Raw genomic sequence first — 24,365 nt, forward strand, 5'->3', positions numbered from 1 at the left:
GGGGGGGGGGGGGGGGGGGACTCCAAACATTAACAGATTCTGAACGTAAAACCAACGACCAGTATTCATCTAAAACGAATCATACTGACCGTATATTATCTAAGAAAAGTTATTTAGCCAAGCAGAGAAGAGGTCGCTAATTAAAACATGTCGATATCTGATACCCTACGTTTAGACTGAAGCAGTCCTGTGTTTAAAGACACCAGAAGGTTCCACATATAGCGGACTGAGACTAAATTAAATGTAAAAGCTAAGGAGTACAGTCGAAATGTGAGCTTTTATCTTGGTAACGTTCACAAAACCACAGCACCGGAGAACGTTGAACGAACAGGCCAAGAACTGACAATAATAAATCACACTTAAATCCTTACCTGCTCATATCAACCCGTTGTCTGGTCCTCTGTCTCAACAATACTCCGTTTAGCCGGTAAAATATACAACGAGACGCAGTCCTTCTCCCGGTACGGGCCTCTGCTACTGACTGAGGGAACTGGAATGTGTTTAGGAAATTGCCAACGCGTCTCCCGGAACTAACGTATGTCCTCGTGCAAGACGTACGCCGTGACGTAGTTTCACTTTACATAACGTCTGAAACTAAAAGAGGCACTCCTTTTTCTTTCTTTTCTTTTCCAAGGAAGTGTTGGAGTTATGCCAATAACCACAAGGTGGCGTCCACAAGCGGACTAACCTGATCCTAGTGATAGATGAGAAACAAAATACATGTTTTTGATTAAATATACGTTTCAATCAAAACCATCCATCCATCCATCCATCCATCCATCCATGTCATTAGGTCACCAAACTAAAACATGGCCAGCAAAGTACACAGAACAACAGTGCATTCACATTTAAACCAGTTTAGAGTAGTTTACATGTGGCGTTACATTCCTACTCTAAGGGGCTAACCCTAACATGCATGCTTAGTGGACTGTGGAAGACAGCAGGGACATCCATTGGCTGAAGTGTGGACAAATTTAGAGAATGTCCTTTTTTGTAAGAGTAAAAAAAAAATGTTTGCACATGAAACATTTCAAGATGCAGAAATTAAACAAATTTGTATTCAATGTTTCACACTGTATGTTCCAAAGTTACTTGTATGTTTCTTGAATCAATTGAAGTTAGCACAATTGTTTTCCACTCATAAAAGGTCTTTTCCTCATTCATTTTTCTCATCTGGTCATATTCACAGAAAAGAAATTAGTAATGCAGACTGACCTAAATCACAAAAAGCTTCTTGATAGGTGAAATCAAATAGGTCTTTTTTGCAGTGTATGTAAACATTTGGTCACAATACACTCACAATTTATTTTATTACATAAGACTTACACATTGCATATTGCACTTTCCTCCTATTTACTTATTTTATCTTGTATCACTAAGAATGCTCCAAGTTCCTCCTGTAATTGTTCCGTGGAGATCAATGAAACCGTTTTTCTTTTTTTTTCTTTTTTAATTGAACTGAATAGAATTAAAACTCTTTGCTAATAATGGATTGTACCCCATTTTTATCTTGACTCAATTCTTAATGGAATAGATTAAACAAGGCATCTGACCATCCCTCAGAGATTTTAAAAGATCCATATTGTTCATGGTAGCATAGATGGCTGCTGAACATTTGTCAGCTGCACTGCACATCCATGATTCGAATCTCCAATCACATCCCAAAGGTTCTCTGCTGGAGTGAGATCCGGTCGTTGTGGAGGCCATTTTATTTTGCAGGTATACATTTATGTAAAGTTTTTTTTTTTTTCCTGTAACACAGTTAGGTGTAGTTATTTTTAGTGGCCACAAGGTGGTGCATAACAGCCAGAAAACAAAATGCTCCATACGAAAATGAATACAACGAAAGAACTGTCTCACCTGTCAGAAGTTCTTCTGAAAGTTTCAGTGTTTTTTGTTAAACACTTGAAAAACTAATGAAACAAATTATTGGACAAACATAGTTAACATAGCCAAACAAGCACCACTGACAGTGAGAGACGCGCGTTGAGGATCATCAAATATGTACCATTTAAGAAGTTGAACTGGATCCAATTGGACAGGTTTCTGCTGTCACAGGTGACAGGCCCTGTTTTACAAGACTATCTGGCCTCCACCCAAAGCCGCGGCGCAGTCAATGAGGAACAATGAACTAGGAGCACCTCGGTGCTCCTTCACTAAGGGTTCTTATTGTGAGACAACCCGTTTTCAGTATTTACTACCTCTACATGGCACTTTTCAAAGAGGACAGCCAAGACGACACACCGGAGTGTCCAGTATGCTACGAGATCCTGTCGGGCACTGAGCGGACTTTAAGCTGCGGACATGTATTCTGTCACGACTGCTTGGTCAAAACGCTGGTCAGCATTAACAGCGACGGAGTCATCAGGGACACAATTGCCTGCCCCATCTGCCGACATCTGACGTTCATCAAGAGGCAAAAGGAATCGCTGGTGGCACTCTCAGCGACCAAGTATCCAGATGAAGAACAGACTCTGGAGGTGCCTCTTCCTCCGACGGCGGCGCAGCTCCGGAGCGCACGGCGTGCCTCCGGGGGCAGCTTACTGAGCGGAGTTAACCGGATAGCCCACTGCTGCGGGAGTATCTTTCGACGAGCCCGTCAGGAGAGGTTAAACGGACACAAACACAACGCGTGTCAGATCTTCATCATAAGTGCCCAGGGGCGACCGATGGCAGAGGAGGATGCGCTCGATGTTGTGATGACAGTGGTTCACCCTCAGCGCAGGGAGAGTCGCAGGGTCTGCACCACGGCGCGATGCTTGCTCTGTCTGCTGACAACCTTTACTGTTCTGGCATTGGTGGCCGCGACTTTACCTTGGATTTTGTTGGCATAGTGCTGCTGAAGATGCACAACATACAAGATCCAAGTGGAAACGATTAAAGAACCTATAGGGACAATGTTTCCTTGGAAATCAACGTTGTTGTGCATGTGAGTTTCACTGATCAGCAATGTATCAAGATATGAACTGTGTGTTCAAGTATTTAGTTGTAGTCATATTGGACTATAGCTCTGTAGCGACAAATTAATTAATTTATCTCGATTAAAGTGATTAATAAAACAAAGACTTATATTGGCACATAATGTATATTGCTAAGCAACAGTCTAAATTAAAATTTTGCCTTGACAACAAGATGAATTAGTCATCAAATTCATGCTCATCATGAATAACAGCCTCTGTTTTCCAGCCTTGTAACCCCAACTCAACAAACAATCCTTAGATATTCAGAATGTTGCTAAAGAGGCCCGGATAATGCTGTGGTGTGTTGCTGTCTGCTGTGTTTCCAAGAAGCAATACATGAGTTTGTGGCCGAACCTGTAAAGCCACAGCCTCCCACTTTTCCAGGTAGAAACATTGCATTGCTCAAGTATTCACACACCTAGTACTCTTTCACATTATGTCACTTTACAAACACAGATTTCAGAGTGTTTTCCTGGGACAACACGTGACAGGGATAAAGCAGCTGATCCTTGGAACTCATAGGAACATTAAGTTCACATGTGATCATTTAAAAAAAAACACAAAATTAGGCACTAATTTATGTTGATCTATGGATTAAAGTCACAATAATATCAACTGAAGCGTGTGGTTGTAGCAAACTATGATCATAAAGCAGGAAATGATGAATCCAACGATAACCTCCGAGTCTTACTGAAGTTTTTATCTTTACGAATTATAGAAATGAGAACCAGCAAGAATCCTTTAACCAGTTACTCATAAAGACAGTGTAAAGGGAGACACCTTTGAAGGATCTGTTAGAAATAATTCATGCTCCCACAGTACCCTGAAGGAGATGAGCTTTACCTGTCTACTGTAAGGAGAGACACTGCTTGACTGATTAGATTACAAGAGTCCTTCAGGATACACAGCATCAGATCAAGACAAAAATATTGAACGTTAGATCACAATCAGTCGCTAAAAGAACCATTTTTAACAAACTCAAGCATTGGCAGTTCATTGTGCATTTTGTGGCTGAGCTTTAGGAGAGGTTAGACTCATCCTCTGTATGAATCACCATTATTTCCCCCACTATCTTCCTGTTGCAGTTCTTCATCCGACCTGCTTGGCCAGTTCAGCTGGTTACACACCTCAACAGACTTCTGCTACTTAATCACAAATTTGTTTCTCACATGTTAGTAATGTTAGTAATAATCCCTATTTAACTTCCATTTCAACAGACTGAATCCCCCCAAAAATGCATCACGTTACATGAGAGAAGAAAGAGAGAAAGAGCGTGAAGATGGTATCAAAATAAGGCCAAAGACAGAATGACAAGGCTCAGTGAACAAAATGTTCTAGCTCCTAAGTTAGTAGCAGGACATAAAAGACATGCCTTCACAACAAAACCTACAGACTGCAGAGGGTTGATGTTTGTTGATGGAAGGAAATAAAGCAGCAATGACCAAGTGGGGTTATTAAAAATGTAGAGTTTAATATATATTTATTTCTGACATTCTGATAAGGATTGCAGGTAGGCTTCACAGTACACACTGTGTTCCACTCATTATGCTAAGCAGAGAATGAAGGGTTGGGCATGGTGGGCTCGACAAGCGGCAGATTTAGTTTATACATTAGTTGTGAAAGCAGAAGGAGGCTGTACATCCACAGGCAACCTACACTCCTCCTCTGTATTGCTCAAAATCCCACAAGAGAGCGTCCATTGCGTTTCGCATGCTCTCACAATCCCTTGACACGACAGTGATTAACGAAAGGACGTGGTCTGTTTAAAAATATTTTCCAAGTGCATGCATGACTCTTTTTGTCCCTTCCTGATTTAAATCCACACAATATACAAATAAACTTGGCTTTGCTTTGGCGCGACATACCTGGTGATAAAGTAAAAATAGACCTATAGCCATTAAAAGCAACAGAACTGTGTATCATTAGGTGGAAGAAGTTGCTCTAACTAATATGCACTTAAAAACATAGCTGTAGTTAATTTACAGCAGCAACCAAAAATAAGGACTCACATTTTTTGGGAAAGTACAGATGTTTTGTTGTTGTTTTGTTTTGTTTTGTTTGTAGCTTAATTATAACACCTATAATGAATTAAGTGCATGCTTCCAGCTTGGCTGTGAGTTCCAGTTATGATGCTTAAAAGCGTTAGAGTAATACTGCCATGTTCTGTTAACAACACGTGCCAACAGTTCTGAACTAACTTCATCCAATCCTAACACTCACTTAACCTGTAGAGCAGTCTACCACTAAAATAAAATCTGCACCAGTCACATTCAGAGATAGTTTTGCCTCTGCGCATGAACATATGGATCCGGCACACGAAATAAAAACTTCTAACACACATTGATTATTCCTGTTGTTCAAAAGTAACAAAGAGTGAGGGCACTTGCAATTATTGTCATAAAGTTACCACAACTATCAAGATAATCAACATCACCAGAATCTTCATAGAGATAGTCAGTCTATTGAGAACACACACACACTGAGGCATACCATAGATCCCATATTGGGAGTACATAAGCTAAACTTAATTTTTGGATTCATCTTAAAAAAATGCTTTACTATGAACTCAATGGCTTCTTTAAAGTAGGTTCGGAAAAAGGCAATTTTGAGCTCTTTTTTTGGACTAAGGTGGCCCAGTAAACTCTGTAAATGTGCTTTAATTAACACCATCACTGCTCTGTGATGATTAGTATTACATAGAAAAGTGATTCTGCTGCAGCTCCCATCTGCTAAATTTCAAAATTCTCCAGTGCCTTGCAGTAGCATTAATACCCTTAGAACCTTTTTCATATTTCATATTCCTCTAGTTCCAACCTAAGTGAAAGCCAGTGCACCAAACAGCCTTCCAAAGTCACTTAATCAGCAAAAAAAAAAAAAAAAAAAAGAGTCCTTCTGTGAGTGATGTAATCTCAGTATAAATCTATCTGTTCTGTGAAGGCCTCAAAGATTTGTTATAGAACATTAACAACAAAACAGCAGCCTGACAATCAACGAACAGAAAGAAACGTCAGGGATAGAGTTGTTCAGCTATTCTAAGTGAACAACGTTAGAATATAATATGGCACAAATGCAAATCTACCAATATATAGCCCTCCGCTAAAACTGACAAGGCAGGCAAGGAGAGCATTGAGAAGCAGGTTAGAGGCCCATGGGGGCTCTGGAGGAGCAACAGAGATCCACAGCAACAGAGAAATGCAGGGTATATGAAAGAAGATGCTCGGGTCAGAGTTCATTAAATCCCTTCATGCAAAATTCTATGTGTGACAGAAAATTAAGACCCCACTATAAAAGATGGTTTAAGCAGCATCATGCAGTGGGGGTTGCTTTTCTACCAATGGGGCAGAGAATCTGGTCAGAGTTGATGAGAACATGGGAGAAAAAAACTGGGAGAGAACCTGTGAGAGGCCACAAAAGATTGGTGACTGGAGTGAATGTTCACCTTTCAGTGGCATACCAACTCTAAACAAAACGCGGAATGATTTACACCATGTGTTAGTAAGATCTAGAATTAAGAAATACTGGTAAGATTTGAAAACTGAGGTTAACAGACTCTCTATCCAATCTGCCTAAGATTGAGCTATTCTAAAAAAAAAAACAAAACAAACAAAAACAAAACCCCCCCAAAAAGAAACAGAAGCATATAAACCCCCAAAATGATGTCTCTGCATCTTCCCCTTCATTGTTATGCATTGCCATGTTTTGGTCAATAGAACAAAGTGAAGTTTGCTGCAGAGAAAGAGTTCAAGATGTAGTAATACTTCTGTAAGGCACTTTATAATCGTCTTGGATTAAAATTAAAAAATTATTTGGGTATTTCGAGAGTAATGTTTTTTTTTTTTTTAATGCAGATAGACCTGAACATTTTAGATGGAGGAATCATAAGCCGATCGTTAAGAGCTAGAACAGGACTGGAGATCTCAGATGAGTTGCTGCAGAGGGAACATTCTCCATGTCTGCTGCAGCACTATAGTAAAACGGTGTAAAAGTGAAGAAAAAAAAAAACAACATGAATCTACAGTACAACCTGTTCATTGTGTGCAGGGACAAAATATAACATCAAAATTTTAATCATGTCATTTTCTACACGATAAATATCAGCACATATATTAATATCATTATATGTTCCAGATATGCATTTTACATATAATCTTCCTCTCAATTTTATATACATAAACCTATGTACAGTCTTTGTATTTACACTCAGGGGTCAAAGGTCACTGAACCTGAAGCACTTGAAACAAAGTTAAGAGAGAGAATCACACAAACATAAAGGCAGTGTAGTCCTTCATCCGTCATCGTCAAGCTGCAGCATCCTAGCAGGCGTGAGGGTCAGGATTTACTCTCCGAGGGAAACAAAATTTGAAGATCAACACTTAGAAAGTAAAACAAAATCACTCAGAGGCCCTGAATCCGATCAAGCAGATCACTCACATCGGTTCGTCATGCAAAAACAACGTGGTGCTTCTTCCAAACGGAACAACGGGTGCAAGTAGAAAAAGCTTAAATTACAATAACATTCTTCTGATTATGTGCTGGTACAATGCAGAGTGAGTTTAGGTGAGTTTTACCTGTACATGTGTAAACACCTATTTTTTTCCCAGGTGGAGTAAAAATGAAGGGACTTTATTTAAACCGAGTTAAATGTTCCGTCCTGCATGGAAAGCCTGCCTTAAAGGGCCCAGTGTGTTTCCGACGTGTGCAAAGTTGAATACCCTGTGAGCCCCGCTCCCACTCTGTCTGTGTTTCAACCTGAGGATGAGATTTGCTCCAAACCATGCCAGTCTCCCGAAAGCCACTCGTTTGCACAACCTGCGGACGTCATATTGCAATTTGATTGCATGTTCTTATAAGGCAAAACAAAATAACTACAAAAAGATCGAGAAACGTAGAGCATTGCACCGTGAAACAAAATGACAAAGTAAAGCAAATAAGCAAAAAATAAATCGGTGATAAAAAATATCTTTATGTAATACTTATCTATTTCCCAGTCTTTTCTCTTTAAAGGCAACAGTTCATCCACTATGGCATTTTGGTGTTTTTTTTTTTGTTTGTTTTGTTTGTAGTCACATAAACGTAAAAGAAGCAGCTGAGAAAGATTAGTTTTCTTTGCAGCCTGTAGCAGGATGTGAGGAAAGGTTCATGTTCTGGTTTCAGGTGGGCATTTGGTGAGGCCAGTCATTGTGTTTCCGTCAGGCCTTGGTGTTGACAGTTCAAAGCATGTACAGCCACTGGGACGCTGGTAAATGATGTCTCGGGGTTATAGGTCATAGAATGGTGCTCTGGGGCTCCTCCTCAGGCACAGCGTCCCCCTCTGGAGAGTCTATCACTGCCAGGGACCTCCTGCAGGGGGCACCGCTGAACTCATCGATGAGGCTGTCCAGATTGACATTGATGGAGGGGATTTCATAATTGAAGATATCTAATGGTGAGCATGATGGGGGGGGAAAGGTAAGTGTGAAGAGTGAAATAGTGAAAATGGTAATCGTGAGTGACAAAAAGAGGAAAGGGGAAGGCATATGATGATGATAATGAAGTAAAAAAAAAATGGAAGAAAGCAGAAGTAATATTAATGCTTCTTATTTGAACTCATAGTGAGCGGTTTAAAGAACTCAGTAGATTATACGTGCTTCACATTCTACACAGGGATGTTTCCAGTTTGACGTTAACCGTAGCAAACAGTTAGTGTTGCACAGTGCCAAAAGTATTCACACTCCACAAACCTTCTCACATTTTGTCACATTGTAACCACAAACTTTACTGTATTGCAACGTCCACAAAGTAGCACATCGTTTTGAAGTGGAAAGGGTATATGACTATCAAAGTCATTTAGGCATAAAATCTGAAAAGTGCGGCCTGTGTGTGCACTCTGCCACATTTATCTGATAACCATTAATAAAACTGTTTTTCAGAGGTTTTAAGATTTTATTGAATTGTATGTAACTCAGTATAAACCCAATTGTTATATCAAGGCCTCAGAGTTTTTTTAAAGGGAATATTAATAAGCAAACTCTATCATAAAGACATAGGAATACATAGGAATACATTCAACAAGTAAAGCATGGTTTTCAATTAAGCGGGGAGACGTTTTAGTCAGTCTAGGCCTGACTTAAATGACAGTAGAATAGAAATATCCTTTATCGTCCCACAGTGGGGAAATTCAGTTATCACATCAGCTAACTAAGGCAAGCGGGACCACCATGTTCACACAACAGTTAAAAAATTTAAAAATAAGAAAAACGTACTCTGTCGTATGCACAAATTTACAACATAAGAACAATGGTGTGCTGCAGTTATTTAAAAATATATTTTTTCAATTGAGAATCTGTTGAAAAGCTACTGTTGTCTAAGATTGAGACTGAGTTACTTTGCAACTTTTTGGGATTTTATTTCCAAAAGAATTATTAAACAAGACCTATGCTCTGCTTTGTGTAGTTCATTTACATAATCTCAATAAAATAAATCTGAAAGGTTTTCGGCTAGAATGCGACAAAATGTGTCAAAGGTTCATGGGATGATAACTATTGTAAAGTAAAGTATGTCACAGCTTTTTGAAACTTCAAAGAACAGCAACACATTTCTTTTGTCAGCAAAAAAAAAAAAATATCCAACAACACGGTGACACACCACACGTCTACAACAACAGCCAAAACACAGAGGCAACAAGATGTGTGTGTGTGTGGAACTCTGTGGAGAAAGATGGCACTGAGACACCAAGTGGCTTAAAGTAACAATGGAAATCTCATTAATTCTGCTCACAGTATTTGCAGAAACTGTCGCTAATCTAGTGTGTTGCACCGTTTACTGGAAGCCACACGTCCAAACAGACTGATGACTATTCCTGTGTAGGAATGAGGTGGAACGTGGGAAGAGGAAGCAGAGGTTACGAAAAGCAATGAACCGGCCGAGTAGAAGAGCAGGAGCGGGTAGGGTGGGGTTACCTGAAGACCCCCGGAAAAAAGTGGCAAGGGGATGCCTGCCAGCACGGTACTCGGAAATAAAAAGGCACAGGAAGGGAGCGGGGGGAGGAGGGAGCTGCTTTAGGATGGACCTTTGTAAGCAATGGTTACTGCAATGTGAGCTCAGTGTGGTGCACTCTGGGAAATCCTTGAGCCATGCACCACTGGTTGACCAACAAAGTGCAAAAATACAATATTGCTGTTAAGAGGGTAATAGAAGATCTGATTGAGAGCTGGGGGTAAGTGTTTGAGGCAGGCTGCAGGAAACCCCAGAGGCATCCACACTACGATGCCAGGCAGTGAGATGGAGTGCATGGGGCGAGGGGCGATCTGGCTTACCCTAAAAGTCCCCCTCACACTTAGCCCACACTGAATCCCTGGCCTCACACAGCTGCAAAGTACACAATAGTAGCAAGGGGGGGACAAGAGAATGATAAATATAACAAAAAAAAAAAAAAAAAAAACGATTGATATATATTAATAAAACACCTGATCATCAGAACATAATACTGTAAATATAATGTGGGATTCTCTGGCTATGTTTCCATGTCTGCTCACAGGGAGAGAGACACTTGTCTTGAGCGAACTGTGTAAGCCTCTGACCTACCTCTGCCGCATGGGGTGGGGGTCTGGGCAACACAGATAAACAGAGAGCACATGATGAATCTAATGGCAAACTTCCATACAAGCAGGACGAGCTATGCTGTTTTGATGTTTCCACTGGTTACCCAGAAACATCATCACATAACACAAGCAATGAATACATAGGTTAGGAGATCTGCTCGCTAAGGCGCAAAAATGCTAACGTTCACATTGCATAATTCTCAGGTGTCTGTGTCTAAGAGGCCTCTTTGTTTTCTCATTCCGATTTTTGTTTGAGGAGTCATTTAAAGGGACAAGGGGTCTTCTGTGTCTACAGTCCTAAAGGGTCCTACACTCGTCCACCGTCTCCATTCGACAGAGCCACAGCGAGTCTGAGAGCGGGCCGCTGCAGCCCCACCTGTGGTGGTGGTGGGGAAGTGGTTTCCAGAGGCTGGTGTTTACCTGTAGACATGCTCTCTCCAGGAGACAGTCCATCCAGGAGGCCCTGCTCCAGAGGCTGAGGGACTGGAGCCAGGGGCGGGGGCGCTAGGGGCGGCTGAGGAGGAGGCAGGCTTGGTCTCTGCCTAGGTTTAGGGGCAGGCCGCGACTTGGTGAGTGTCCCAGAGAGAGAGGGCGGAGATGATAGTGAGTGGGTTGGCCCGAGTGGAGTCTGCCCAGGGGAGGACGGCGGTACTTGCCCTGGAGGACAGGTCAGTCCGTACGGGGAAGGGGTACTGGGAGGTGTAGGGGACAGGCTTACAGGTGATGGCTGACCTGTGGACTGGTCAGACATCCCTCCAGACTGGGCGTAAGGGACCTTTGGAGGCACAGGGGCCAACTTCTTGGAACCTAAAATCACAGAGAGCATTTTGATTACTTTGAATATATCAATACAAAACATTTTTAGGTTTTGGGAGCCAGTGAGAGCTCACAGCAAGAGAGGTAGTAACCTTTGCGCAGGGCGTGAGGGCTGTGCTCAGTTGAGTGGGGGGACTGACTGCTGCTCTGAGGGCTGCAGCTAGGGGGCACTGTTGGACTTGCCACCTGGATGCCTTTGTGCCCAATCACAGGGGAAAGCTCTTTACTCTTTAGCGAACTGAAAAGTAGGCAGATATCATGTGAACCAGGATGAAAACAGCAAACCATTGAAAAAAAAGAAAAGAAAGAAACTGGTCTGTCTGCTTTATGTCACCTCAACACCAAAACACCCAAAACCACCATCATCACCATCACTTGTAACAGATAAATTATACCAGAATTAAAAATGGGTTCTGAAAATCACAATATATGAAGAACAAAAACACAACTAACAGTTAAAACTTGACAGTCATAAGACTACGGACATGCTTAAAGTAAATAATGTTAGAAGTTCAAGAAAGCCTCAAAGATAGTTGTTATAATCGTGCAAAGCAGCAACATTTTCCAAATATTTACACTATGTATGACATGAAAAAGCAGAGGAAGCTGATTTTTCTTTTCACTTTTATCTACTAAATACACTGACATGCAATACTTTCTTGAAATAAACAGAGGTCCAATTTTTGTAGACCTGCAAATCATTGTAGATATATGTGACTTATTAAAAACGACATAAATACAAATTTCTTGACTTTTTGAGATTTAATTATTTTATTTATTTTCTTGGTTAGATGTATTATTATTACTCTTAAAAAATTGCTACATTTAGATTTAATTTTTTTTTTTCAAAAGTGTGCTGACTGTAAGTAAGTGGAGGTTTGCGGTCCTATTGACTAATGAAAGCAAAAAATAAAAGCGGACAATAGGAGACATATACTTTGTGTTTAACCTACAACACAGAGACATTCAGAGGGCCAAGAATGGCCTACTTAAAGCACAAATTATAAGAACAATTAATGGTTAAAAAAGTCTCATGAACTCCCTCAGTGATTGGAGGTTAAATGCAAATTTGCAGCCTTCATTCGAGACTGTTTCTTAAAATTGTAGTTGGAAGGGTCAATGCAGCATCAAATTCAAATAATTTTATTATTATTACATTTGGCTTGATTGTAGTTTTATTTCAGGCTAGAAATCAATGGCATCTCAATGTTTTGTCTCATTAATGTTTCAGTTTTTTTCTGCAGTGTGTTGCAGATTTAACACACAGATTAGGATACATACTAACAAATGGATTAAAGTTGATCAGGGAAGTTATGAAATATCTTAAGTCCGTAACATCTGCATCTAGTGTCAAAACAAATGAAATAATGGTGCAGTCTATACCTGTAGTGGGTTTATTTTATGCCACCCTCATGCTTTCACCTGTTCTGTGTGCTGTACTCTTCAGTCAGACAGATGTCCATATTAAAACAATTAGCTGTGCAGAGAAAAGCTAAAATGATAGTCATCAAACTTTATGTTTAAAGCAAACCACTACATTTAAAAAGCTGAAAAATGACCTATCTCAATGTTTTTTTAAGCAGACAATTAACTTGAAGCATGATGAGGCAAAAATATCAACAAGTCATATCAACATAAAGAATAAATATGTTATGTTATCACTACAGCAAACTTCAACCTGTGAATAATTTTAGCAGGAACAAGACGTGCGCTTACAGAAGTGGAGTCACATATTCATGAAAAAGTCCTAGTAAAACCATTGAAACATCAGTTGCTCTCAAGACGTATTGTAGCATTTAAAACAGTTTTCAGATTACCATATTAGAATAAATAACAAAACTAGTTTAAGTAATTTAATGCTTAAAAAAATGACTGAGGGCTAATTATTCATGTGCACATTTATTTCAAATAACTTTAAAGCTCTTGAGTTTCTAAGTCGCTGGCCTGGAGAGCATTGGTTTTAATGTCGCCTCTTTGTAGAGGCAAACTGCAGTTCTTAAACAACTTAGATTAGTATCACCAGTAAAAACAAACAGATGAATAATAATAATAATAATAATAATAATAATAATAATAATAATAATCTGTGAAATTTTCAATTTCCTAGGAGAAATTGTGCTGAAGAACTGGCTTTGGAATCCCCCTGATAAAAATTCAATTAGGCTTTTTTCTGTGTGTTCAGTTTGTGTTTCAGCTAAATTTCTAACCGCAGCAGATCTCCACCTCGCTCGGACATTGGTGAGATTTTTGTTATTCGAGTTTTACCAAGGAGTTGTGTGTCACAAGCAGGGGTGTGACTGGGATGACAAAGTTTTGTCTGGTTGACTCACATTCTCCTTTCTTTGTGTAAGTAAAACCAGCAAAACAACGAGTTAGGAAAAAGGCCAAAGTCAACATTAGACTACAAAATTAGGAGCTTTGCTCAAATAGACTTTTGATCAGGCATCTAAAGCTCAGTTAAAAGGTTTAACAATACTTAAAAAAATGCTTTGAATGAGCTGGTTAAAAAACAAACAAAAAAACAACAACACTGTAGACGTAAACATTAAAACAACCAAATATCATTTGAACAGTTCTGGTTGGAGAGACATCCCACTTCAAAACACTTTTCCAGACAACCTGAGCGTCAAAGAACCAGAAGTCAACTGAAAGGGGAGGGGTGAAAAAGCAAAAAGCAAAATCTGAGCCAGCGAGCTAGAAGAGAAAAACAGCTGGCGCTCTGTGATGCACCCACAGTGGCCACAGGAGTGTTGTATTTACCTAGTCAGCCTGGGGGGTCCTCTCTCTCGGACACATGGACAGGCAGCCCACGGCGGGGGTGGGGGAGCGGACGAAGGGAGGCTAGGGGGGTTGCTGTGACTTTGGTCATGGCGGGTTAGTAGCAGGGGGGTTTTGACATAGAGCGGAGAAGCGTTAGTGTCGAGCGGAGGGGCTTGTGACAAGTCACCTGGCGGGCTGTGCTTGGGGAAGTGCAGACAGCTAGGTTTGGGGTTTGAATTGATGTCGAGTGACGAGGAGGAGGAGGAAGAAGAGGAGGAAGGGGGCGGGGCGGGAGGAGTGAAGCCAGACCAGCGCACTGGGGGTGGTGGCGAGCCAGGGGGCTGGGACTCGGGACCTGGTGCCACAGGACGAGCGCAAGGTGGGGGTTTGGGATAAAAGTGGTGGGGGACGGAGTGGCACGAGGAGGAAGGGTAAGGAGGGGGCGGCCGGTCCTCCCCAGGGGTTGGGTGGGCAAAAGAGGTGTCTGGCCGATTGAGCGACACGTTCTCTGAGCTGTAGACATTAAGAGAATAGACAGCACAAATAAAACAGCTCTAGAGGTTGAACAGGGAATCGCAGTGGAGAAATAAAGAATAATAAAGCTGCTGCCATGATTCGGTGTTAGTTAGTCTGTTGCTCAAACACGGTGTAAAAAAAAAAAAAAAAAGCATTTTAGGCAAAGGTTATGGCACCAGCCTTCAGACACAGCCAGCCCAGTTCAAAGTGCAAATACAAAGACAAGCACAAAGAAAAAGCAGAAAAAAGAGTGTTTTATTGGCAAAGGAAAAGAATACAGCGTGTAACACTTCCTCTGTGATCACCTTGTGTCTGCACACTGCAGAGAGCTCTGAGGATCTTTCTCTGTGAGCCAAAGCGTTCATCCGCAGCTCACAATATTATCAAGCGGATCTCCTCACTGCTGGAAATGGAAACCTGAATTCGCAATATATGACTTGTTTGCATCCCGGGTCCTGCAGTCAGCCCAGGGCAGTGTGAAACAGACACAAAACCCTTTCAATGGCTGAAAGAGCCGCGGGAAATGAGGATAAAAGCAAGCCAAACCAGAAGCCAAATTATCTCGTCTGCCACATGGGCCGAAAAAATGACTGAGGGTTGATTATTCATGTGCTTGAAGGTGATAATGAAAGCCCAGAAATGTTGAAATCAGTGTGTCGAAACAGAAAAAAATAAATAAATAAATGAACTGCAAGCTAAAAAGCCAAAGCATTACTGACAGACAGGATATTTTAGCATGCTTGCGAGGACCAAAAAAACATTGAAGCTCAGCGCCATAAACGTAGATCCAAATTCACCACAGAATTTGGACAAAAAAAAAGAAAGGAAAAAGTTACACAGTCACGAATACATGACAAAGAAGTGAAGTGAGAACTTAACAATGCAGAGAGAGAGAAACAGAACGGAATTAGACTGAGACATCGTGGAGACGTTGCAAATTAATGAAGAAAATGGGTGACACATCCTCCCGTCTGAGAATGCTTATGGTGGTGATGATGGTGGTGAAAGTAAGAATGACCTGCTGCGAATACGTGAGCAACAAGGGGACAGCGTCCCTGCGGCGACTTACCAAACCCTTTCTCCAAGCGGCGGCGTGGCGGAGGGCGAGGTGGCGAGCTCGCCGGGTTGCTCGGGGATGAGCGTGTCAGCGGGGGAGCCGGGTCCTTGCATGCCAGGAGGGGTGGAAGAAGTCTTGCGCGTCAGCGTGGAGGAACCCTTGCGAGACACCCAGGAGGTATCCATCACCCTGACGCCCATGCTGGTGAGAAACGCGAGAGTCACGCACGTCGGTGGCAACATTAAGATGAATTTAGCTGGGATGGGGAGGGAGGGAAAGAAGTGGGAACAACGGAATGATACGGTACCTTTGTATCTTCCTAATGCTGCGTTAGTAGGGGAGATAAGAGGCAAAAGGGATATGAGGTCATAAGTGATGCAGATACGGTTCACAGCACAAGAGTAGAAGATGAGACACTCTGGCGGTGGTCAGGGAGAAGGGAAGTTCGGGAGGCGAGAGGAGGTTCACGACAACAACTGACTCCTGTGGAGAATCCAGTTCATTTCCATACATATTCATGACTTGAAATGAACTAAAAACGAATCCTAGCTGCCTTTCAGTAACCTGTATCTGTTACTGCTTTACTAACTTGGTTTCTTATTTCTCATCATCATTTTTCTCTTTGCACTGGCAGAGTGAATGAGTCAGGCCAGGTGACGCACTAGCCAGACTGTGAGGGTGGAGCTTGGTGTGGGAGGACATGAAGATAAGTCAAGAAAAATATTTCCCTGAAAAAAAAACAAAAAGAAAAAAAAACAAAAAAAACACTTGCAGCCCTCTATCAGCAGCTTGTTGCTATAGAGACGATGATACTAAGGCAATTCAGACCCCCGTCGTTGATGAATCCTGAGAACATGGGGGTGTATTTCTATGTAGGAGAATGATAAGTGGGCAGATACTAGGATGCTCATCTCTCTTGTCACGTGTGGAGGTTTCAAACACACGAGGCACAAAATGTAGATTTTCTTAATGTTTTCTGAACGTTTCCCCACTTAGGCACATTTATTCAATCTCAGATGCATGAGACGAGACGAGGATAAGAAGAAAGGGAGAAAGAGAGAGAGCGAGCGAGCAAGACGGGCGGGAGAAAAGCAGCACTTGCCATCATACCCGTCTTTCTTGTAAAACTCCAGCATCATGTTGTCAGTGGCGACACTCAGTGGGCGTCGGCTCTGGTCGTGCTGCTGCTGCTGCTTGCGTTCTGACTGGTCCATGTCCGGCGAGGGCATGGAGCTGTAGTTGGAGTTGTGGTTGGTGTGAATCGGGCTCCCGTAGCAGCCTGTCAGATTGAACTCGATCTCTGCGGGCGGAGGCGCACACACACACACACACACACACACACAGACACATCAGCAAACTGCAACACAGGGCCATCTGAAAGGATTTCAATCCAAACACATTCTCTTGAGATTTTATGTCGTGGACTAACACAAAGTGATCGTAAAGCAGAAGGAAAAGGGATCTGTGACGTTCAAATTGTTTTAACCAAAAGAGATCTAAAAAGCTGGATGTATTCAGGCGCGGCTGGGTTGATACTCAAAATCCACTTTTTGCAGTTACAGCTCCAAGTCTTTTGAGTTATGTCTCTGTCAGGTTTGAACACACCTTATTCCTGCAAAACAGGATTTTGGATTTTGATGTGGCCTTTGACTGGGTCACTGTAACACACCTGTACCAACCAGTATCTTTAGGCTTGTTGTCCTTATGGAGGTCGTTTCAGTCAGTATTTCAGTCAACAATGGATTTTTTTCAAGCCACTCTTCCAAAAAGGCCTGATTTATAGACTGCGTGACTAATAGATGTCCGATTAACACATTCTGCCACATCAGTCTTTTGGCTTTTTCTCAACAATTTTCTCCTTGCCAGGCTTGTTAGTTTAGGTAAGTAGCCATGTCATGGTTTCCATTTGTTCCTTTGTCTTCAAGATGTTCAGTATTGGCCAGAAGGTTCTGCAAGAAACTTCTTAGGCCTTCGCATAACAGAAGTATTTATACTCAGATTAAACTGCACAGAGGCCCTATTTACTAATTTGTTGACTTCTGAAAGCAATAGGCTGTATCTGATTGTACTTGGAGTTATCAGTAAAGGCAGAATATATTTATTAAACAACTTTTTGATTCATATCATGTATCATTTCTCTTTCATATCTAGATGAGGCCAATACACCCATACATAGACTTTTATTTATCAAAGCTACAGAAGATATAGATGACTTTTTGTATTATAAATACAGCATTGAAATGAATGTACAGTAATATGCTGCAAACATAAAGAAAAAAATGGATTTGCACTGTGAATTGTCTAAATAAGAGTTTCTGCAGATGTGTCTGATCTAGAAATACTGATCTAATACACAGAAGCAAAGAGGGCAATAAAATAAGGAAGTATCTTCACCAAGGTGATTTGATAACCCAGTATAGTTGCATAGCTACAAACTATGTTTCCTAGCCTCATTCTAATGGTCCCTCCTCTATGTATTAATGTAATTCTGACCTCCAGGGAAGAACCAGTCGGCATGCTGAATAATCGGCTCAATGATGCCAACAATCTGCAGGGAAACAGTGGTCATCATCTCCGTCATGTTCCTAGAAAGAAGAAACATAGCGTCTTGTTTACACGCAAATCAGACCCAACATTTGGTAAATCAATAATGCAGCAGGAATACATACGGTTCTGTTTGAGTCCACAGCAAGTTAGGTCCGAGGACAATGGCCATGTTACCAGGAGTCATTTTGTTCGAGTCCTGATATTCACTCAGCTTGGCTAAAAATTTTATAAGATATCTGCAGGATTGGACAGAAAAGTCCAAAGTCAAGGTGACATATTTTTTCAATTCTTAAGGAATCTGTTTTTTTTTGTTGTTGTTTTTCTCATTTGTAAAAAAAAAAACAAAACAAAACATCATTTCAGTCATGTTATTGGTAAGACACCTTACAATATTTATAATTACATGTTGGAAAAAATACAGCAGTTCATGTCTTCAGGTTGTCAATACTGAAAAAGACTGACTATACTATCTCCTTTTAAACCTGCTTTAACTTTTAAGAAGGGAATAAATTTAGAAAGTCAGAAATAATTTTAGGGAAGATTTATACACACTAACTCTTATTATGGACGGCATAACAAAACCAATCAATCTGCTAAAAAAAGACAAAACAGCTCACCTGAAATTGTTTAGGTTGTCTGTGGGGAGTTTTTCACATACTGCCATTAAGGCTTGTAGTCTCTTGTCCATATCTTGAATGCTGTGGAAATATTAACGACAAAAATAAAATTCTAACATTTTTTTATTTTTTTTATTTTTTGGTTTCACATTTTATTAAATGTCATCATTCTTTATGAAGACTTTGGACTACTTTCTAGTCATCATAGCCAATGGCATAATCCAAGAAGTGTTTTTTAACGAGAGAAAATCAACTCACTTGGAGGCCTGAATCCATTCATCATAAAGTTCAGTGGTCATTAGTGGCTCTGGGAGTTCACGGAGGTATGATTTCAGGGCCCCTGCGGACGTAAAAAATGGAAAAGAGGAGGGAAAAAATTGGTCAGCTCTCTCAGAGGGTGGAGGGATGTTTTCTTTTTTTTTTTCTCTTTCTTTCAAGAGCTTGTGAGGCCATGCCCCATATTCCCTCCCCTCCAGCGGGCCCTTGTAGTTAGTACAGCTGCCAGATTCAGATCGTTCAACACAGCTTTCATGTGTTCATACGTTTAAAAGACAGCGTTATCTGGTCGGGATTATGGCGAGTCTTTATACAGCTTCTGTCAACCCTCTTATAGCGCTTCGAAAAAGTTCTAATACTACTTTAATATTTCCTTTTATCTCACTTCACAACCATTCCAGTATATTTTATTGAGGTTTAATGATTATTTCAGCACAGAGCAGTGCATAGCCTGGAAGAAGTGACTGAACTCTGTGAATGACCATGAGTAGGCAGGTCTGCAGTTGAGTCATGCTGTTGTTATGTTTAGTTGTTGAATTGAGCAAGATGGTCAAAGTTTTTTCTGATGTGTTTAAAGTTCTCTACAACTCTTCCCTGATCTGGCTCGTGTGTTTGTTGGTATTTACTATGGTGTGCTTGCTAATGTTCCCCAAATACATTTCTGAGGCCTTCACATAACATGGAAAGATTCCTGAAGGCAACTGACTTTATTTATTTAGCGGGAATCAGAGTAAAGGGGGTTGTGAACATGCACTTTTTTTTTTTTGTCAAATTTAGGAAGCTTCAAAAAAAGCACCTTTAGATTTGTGGTAGTTAAAGTTTGGCTACAAACGATTTTCTTTCTCAGCACCTTATGTCCAAAACCCACGAGGAACTAAACTGAAGAACAAATCTTTTCCCGCATGAAAATCTTTGTATTTCATTCCAAAGGACTTTGAATATGTGTGTGGGTGACGTTCACCTGCGATGGCGTGCGGGTCAGAGGAATACTCCTGGACGTCAAGAACTCCGCAGTCCAGCGAAGCTTTCAGCTTCTTCAGCTTGGAGGCAGATGGAGCCACTCTGAAGAGGCCCTGCAGACGACGCACCATGGAAATTGCATTAACACGACATGAATAAATACATATTTTAAACCCTTTAAATGTAATCCTACAGCTGTATGCATTTGGGCTCATTTTGAATGCAGCAAACAAAACACAACTAAATTCACACCCACAAGGTGTAAGTTTTGCATGAGTGTGAGGGCGTGCTTGTGCTGTACCTCCTCTTGCATGCCACATTCTAACAGCATGGTGACGCAGGCCTCAATGGGAAATGCAATCTCTCTCCCACTAATATTCAGGTGCTCCTCCAGAGACTTGCCAAATGATGGCTTCTCCACCCACGCCTCTGCAACACGCAAAGCGAAAACACAGATGCGAGACGACGTAAGTTGTTCACAAAGAACATTTTCCAGGAGACAAAATCTAAAAATGTGAACTGTATATGCAAATGAATCCAGTCTTGCATTGTGTTTAAGCCAGTGTGCTTTAATTACTACAGTATATAATCATTGCTAAAGTATGGAGTCATTTGACATCTCGGAGAAATTAAGCTCTCTTTTTATAATGCTGCCGTTATATAGCTTCAGGTGCAGAAACAGAACGGAGCTCTGCTCAGACACCTCCGCGCTCTGTGGATGACTCACCTTGGTGAGCTTTAATCTGGGGCAGGACACTGTGAAGTATTTCTAATGACTTCCTGTGATACTCTGCCTGTGTTTCTATTAGCTAGAGAGGGGTGAAAGGGAAAAGGCAATCACAACACGCAGAAATGCATATGCAGTGCTGAAAAAAGTATTCTTACGCTTGAACTTTTTTTTTTTTTTTTTTTTTTACATTTTCTCATGCAAAACAAAAACTTTTTATATATTTTACCTGGATTTTATGTGAAAGACCAAAAGAAAGTAGATCAGATTTAAATTAAACCTTTTTTGGCCTGCATGTAAAACATATGCAATACACATCATTGAGGAACTTCTTTTTTCTTCAACTTCATAATAATGCATGACTTTGTTTTAGTCCCTCTGAAATCCCAGCGGGATACATTATAGCTTTAATGAGATAAATTGTGCAATAGATTGTGGTGGATAAACATTCTAATAATCTCATTAAAAGACACACTTGCTTCTGTGTGTGACTTTGAGTAAAAGGAAAAAAAATCAGTAGCTTAAAAATGTGATTTACTTACTGTCTGGAAGAAGTTTGCATAGTCTATTTCTTTGGCCACAAAATTGTACATATCTGCTGACAGCTGATCCTAAAAATTAAAGTGGAGAATTAAAGATCCTGGCAGCGTGGTCCACTTATGTCTAATGTGTTCACAACATTTATAAATCAGAGAGGAAAAGACACCAAGGAGGACATGATTAATGATTTGCTCCGTCTGGTGACTCACTCTACAAATCTCCATCCTATTGGCTGTTTCCTCCATCTCCTCTCTGAGGGACTCGGACTTGGCGCCGGGCTGCATTGTGCTTGGATGGCTGGATGACTTAGATGACTGCTGATATCTGTGGTGGAAAAAAAAAAAACAAACAAAAAAAAAACAAAAAACAGAAGTACTGCTCTGGATATGTCGTTTATCTGGCACATTTTTTACCATGAGTGTTACATTAACAGGAGCGGATTGCAGCCTGGGATTTCAACATAAACGCCTTTCACCTTGTTCGCGCCGAGTCCATGTCCAAAACAAGTTTCGCTAAGTGCTTTCTCTGCTTCTGGATGTTGGGAATATCCACCTACAGATGAAAATACCAGTAATTGCGATGTAAGGGACGAGAAATAAAGCGCATGAGGCTGAACGTTTGTATTAGTTTCACCTCTGCAAGCACGTAAAGAGGCTCCACCACATCTCTTTCTATTTGGAGCTCAAACTGCAGCAGCTCCTGGGCCAGCTTGTCTTCTGTGTCCCCACACAACTTCAGCATCTTTCTGTTGCATGGCAACCAAGAGAATACACGATCAATGACATAGAAAACGTTAATCAAGAAAGAAGGAAAGAAAATAAATTGGTAATTAAAGATGACTGTGTGCGTTACCCCAGGAGAGAGTCATCCCCCAGCACCGCCGCTCCCTCCTCCATGCACTGTGCCAAGATTGTGAGCGGAAGCTTTTTCTGACGGCAGAGAGAGAGAGAGAGATAACGTTACGAAGACATCATCGTCAGTCACCGTGCAGCTTTCCATCACCGTCACAGAGGCGGGCACTCACAGAAGGTGACTTGACAGATCTCTTCTCTGTGTCAGTGCCCTGCTGACCCTGCAGGCAGGCGGTCAGTTTCTTGTGAGTGCTATGTGTCACCTGCTTGACCAGATCCAGACGCTTCTCCACCTGCACACAAGCGGCCACACGCAGGAAGCAGCTGAGTGCTAATGTCTGCGCGAGGACGCAACGCTGTTCTCACAGCTGCACACGTCTGTCACCTCTCTGCAAGCTTAGCAATTCATCAGGAGTTTACATTTCAGATAACTGCCTTTGGGTATTAAAACTTTCTAAGACGTAATCACTAAACGTTTATGTACGGCAGAGGATTAGGGCCACTGGAAAAAAAAAAAAAAAAAATCTGTTTTTAATCTCAGAATTCTAAAATTAAAGTCAGAATTTTGACTTTTTTGTCAGAATTCTGAGGTTAAAGTCAGATTTTTTTTTTCCAGTGGCCCTAATCCTCTTCCATATTTATGTCATGCCATTACTACAGTTTAAAATTTAAATTAGGTGTGCCAGAAATTTCTCTTGCTACATGTAGTACTGCAGCACTTCCATTATAAATAATGCTGTCTAGCTGACTGAAAAAATAAATCCTTTTTTTATTTTTTTTAAACTCAGTAACAAGTAATTAGGAGTATTTCTAATTACAAAAATCATTGACTCTAGAGGGCAGTAAAGGAGAATTGTTGACAAAGTAATGGGAGATATTTAAAATTTCCAGAATAAAACAAGACATCAAACAACAATAATGAATAAAACGGAAATGAAAAAAAAACACGCACACACCCATTAATAAAACGAATTATGAAGTATCTGTAAACAAAATTGCCCTTCAAAAAATATAAATCAACACAATGTAAATGCTATTAATTGATTAATCACTTATTAGGGCAGTGGAAAACTGTCCCCACTCTCAGCAGACAGACTAATAAACTAGCTAACATTGCTTTGGTTTACTCCCACTGTTGCTTTATAAAGAACAAAACTGTAGAGTTGTCAACTCTCACTCTTCTGGAGTGAGAGTTGAGCTTTTCTTATATTTCTCACTTCCTCACTCTGTTGAGATAAATCTCACAACAAATAATAAAGGTGCAAAGACTCAAAAGCAAACCACTGTTCTCCACACCACAAGCAAATATGTAGAATTAAATAAAGTTAGTAGTTTTCAAGTGATTATTACCTAACTAGATGATTTTACTTTGACATTTAGTCAGGAGCTGCAGTCAGCGACGTTCCAACTAAAACAAGGCTAAGGGTGGGGCTCCTTTATTTCAAGCTATATTTCCTTACAGCTGCAGTAACATTTCATGTTATTAAGGTTAAAGTGTAGTACCTCCCTTTTTTCAGCCAGCTAACTGGCAGTGCACAGCAAAATGTGGGAAAGTGCTGTATTATCTGGTGCTCTGTGAAAATATTGCAAACTCCAGTTAATCCAGCGCTTTCTCTGCAGTTTGTTAAAAAGGCCTTAAAACATTCAAAATGTATGAGGGGAAATTTTTTTTTTACCAATATGGAAACCATAATTTTAACAGGCTTGTTCCATCTTGACACTGGCATCTGTCCTATGCCTCATACACACTAAGTGAAAACGGCTTGGACACCGAGTCCTTAATGTGAGGTTACTGATTTCAGTCCAGTTCATGCTGTTAGCCACGCTTTTCTAACACAAACACATCTTTACTGCAGCTCACCTGTAGAAGATCATCACTCAGCACTTCGGTTTTTTCTGCCCTGTATGGATAAAAGTTTGAAACAAAGTTTGGATATTAGTCGATTCAGGCTTTTTTTTTTTTTTTTTTAGCACATTTCAACTTAAAGCTGAACTGTTAAATGCATAAAGACATGACAAAGACTTTAACATTCCATGATATTTATTCTTAGAGCAGCATCTTCGGCTCTATTTTGTCGTTATGTCTTCACATGTCCCAACATGGATGAACTCATTAACCTTCTGAACATCATCCGTGTGGGAGTTGCTGCCAAATGGG

General features: G+C 40.8%; 3 protein-coding genes across 3 annotated transcripts in view; 1 reads left to right on the plus strand and 2 right to left on the minus strand.

The window, feature by feature from the left end:
- Positions 1–504, minus strand: part of ndel1b (nudE neurodevelopment protein 1-like 1b) — a 10,359-nt gene extending 9,855 nt beyond the window's left edge. The window contains exon 1 of the mRNA XM_015031070.1: positions 372–504. The gene's annotated coding sequence lies outside the window, so the exon portion shown is untranslated. The remainder of the gene's footprint in view (positions 1–371) is intronic.
- A 256-nt stretch (positions 505–760) lies between these two features.
- Positions 761–3,133, plus strand: LOC106946621 (RING finger protein 222). Its single transcript, XM_015031072.1, has one exon. It carries the CDS (start codon positions 2,208–2,210, stop codon positions 2,832–2,834), a length of 627 nt encoding a protein of 208 aa, XP_014886558.1. The 5' UTR covers positions 761–2,207; the 3' UTR covers positions 2,835–3,133.
- Positions 3,134–4,410: 1,277 nt separating this feature from the next.
- Positions 4,411–24,143, minus strand: arhgap44a (Rho GTPase activating protein 44a; the record flags this gene model as incomplete). The annotated part of the gene is made up of 21 exons (XM_015031016.1): positions 4,411–8,379; positions 10,961–11,347; positions 11,449–11,594; positions 14,117–14,629; positions 15,702–15,890; positions 15,997–16,014; positions 16,800–16,989; positions 18,183–18,274; positions 18,359–18,472; positions 18,854–18,934; positions 19,112–19,193; positions 20,091–20,202; positions 20,391–20,518; positions 20,817–20,898; positions 21,359–21,427; positions 21,566–21,680; positions 21,832–21,908; positions 21,990–22,101; positions 22,209–22,285; positions 22,381–22,500; positions 24,069–24,143. Coding segments are annotated over 21 exons (2,934 nt in total), but the record flags the coding sequence as incomplete, so codon positions are not given.
- Between the last annotated feature and the right edge of the window lie 222 nt (positions 24,144–24,365).

The sequence above is a fragment of the Poecilia latipinna genome, unplaced genomic scaffold, assembly GCF_001443285.1.
Source record: "Poecilia latipinna isolate Pla-1442-1.1 unplaced genomic scaffold, P_latipinna-1.0 Scaffold198, whole genome shotgun sequence".
NCBI lineage: Eukaryota > Metazoa > Chordata > Actinopteri > Cyprinodontiformes > Poeciliidae > Poecilia > Poecilia latipinna.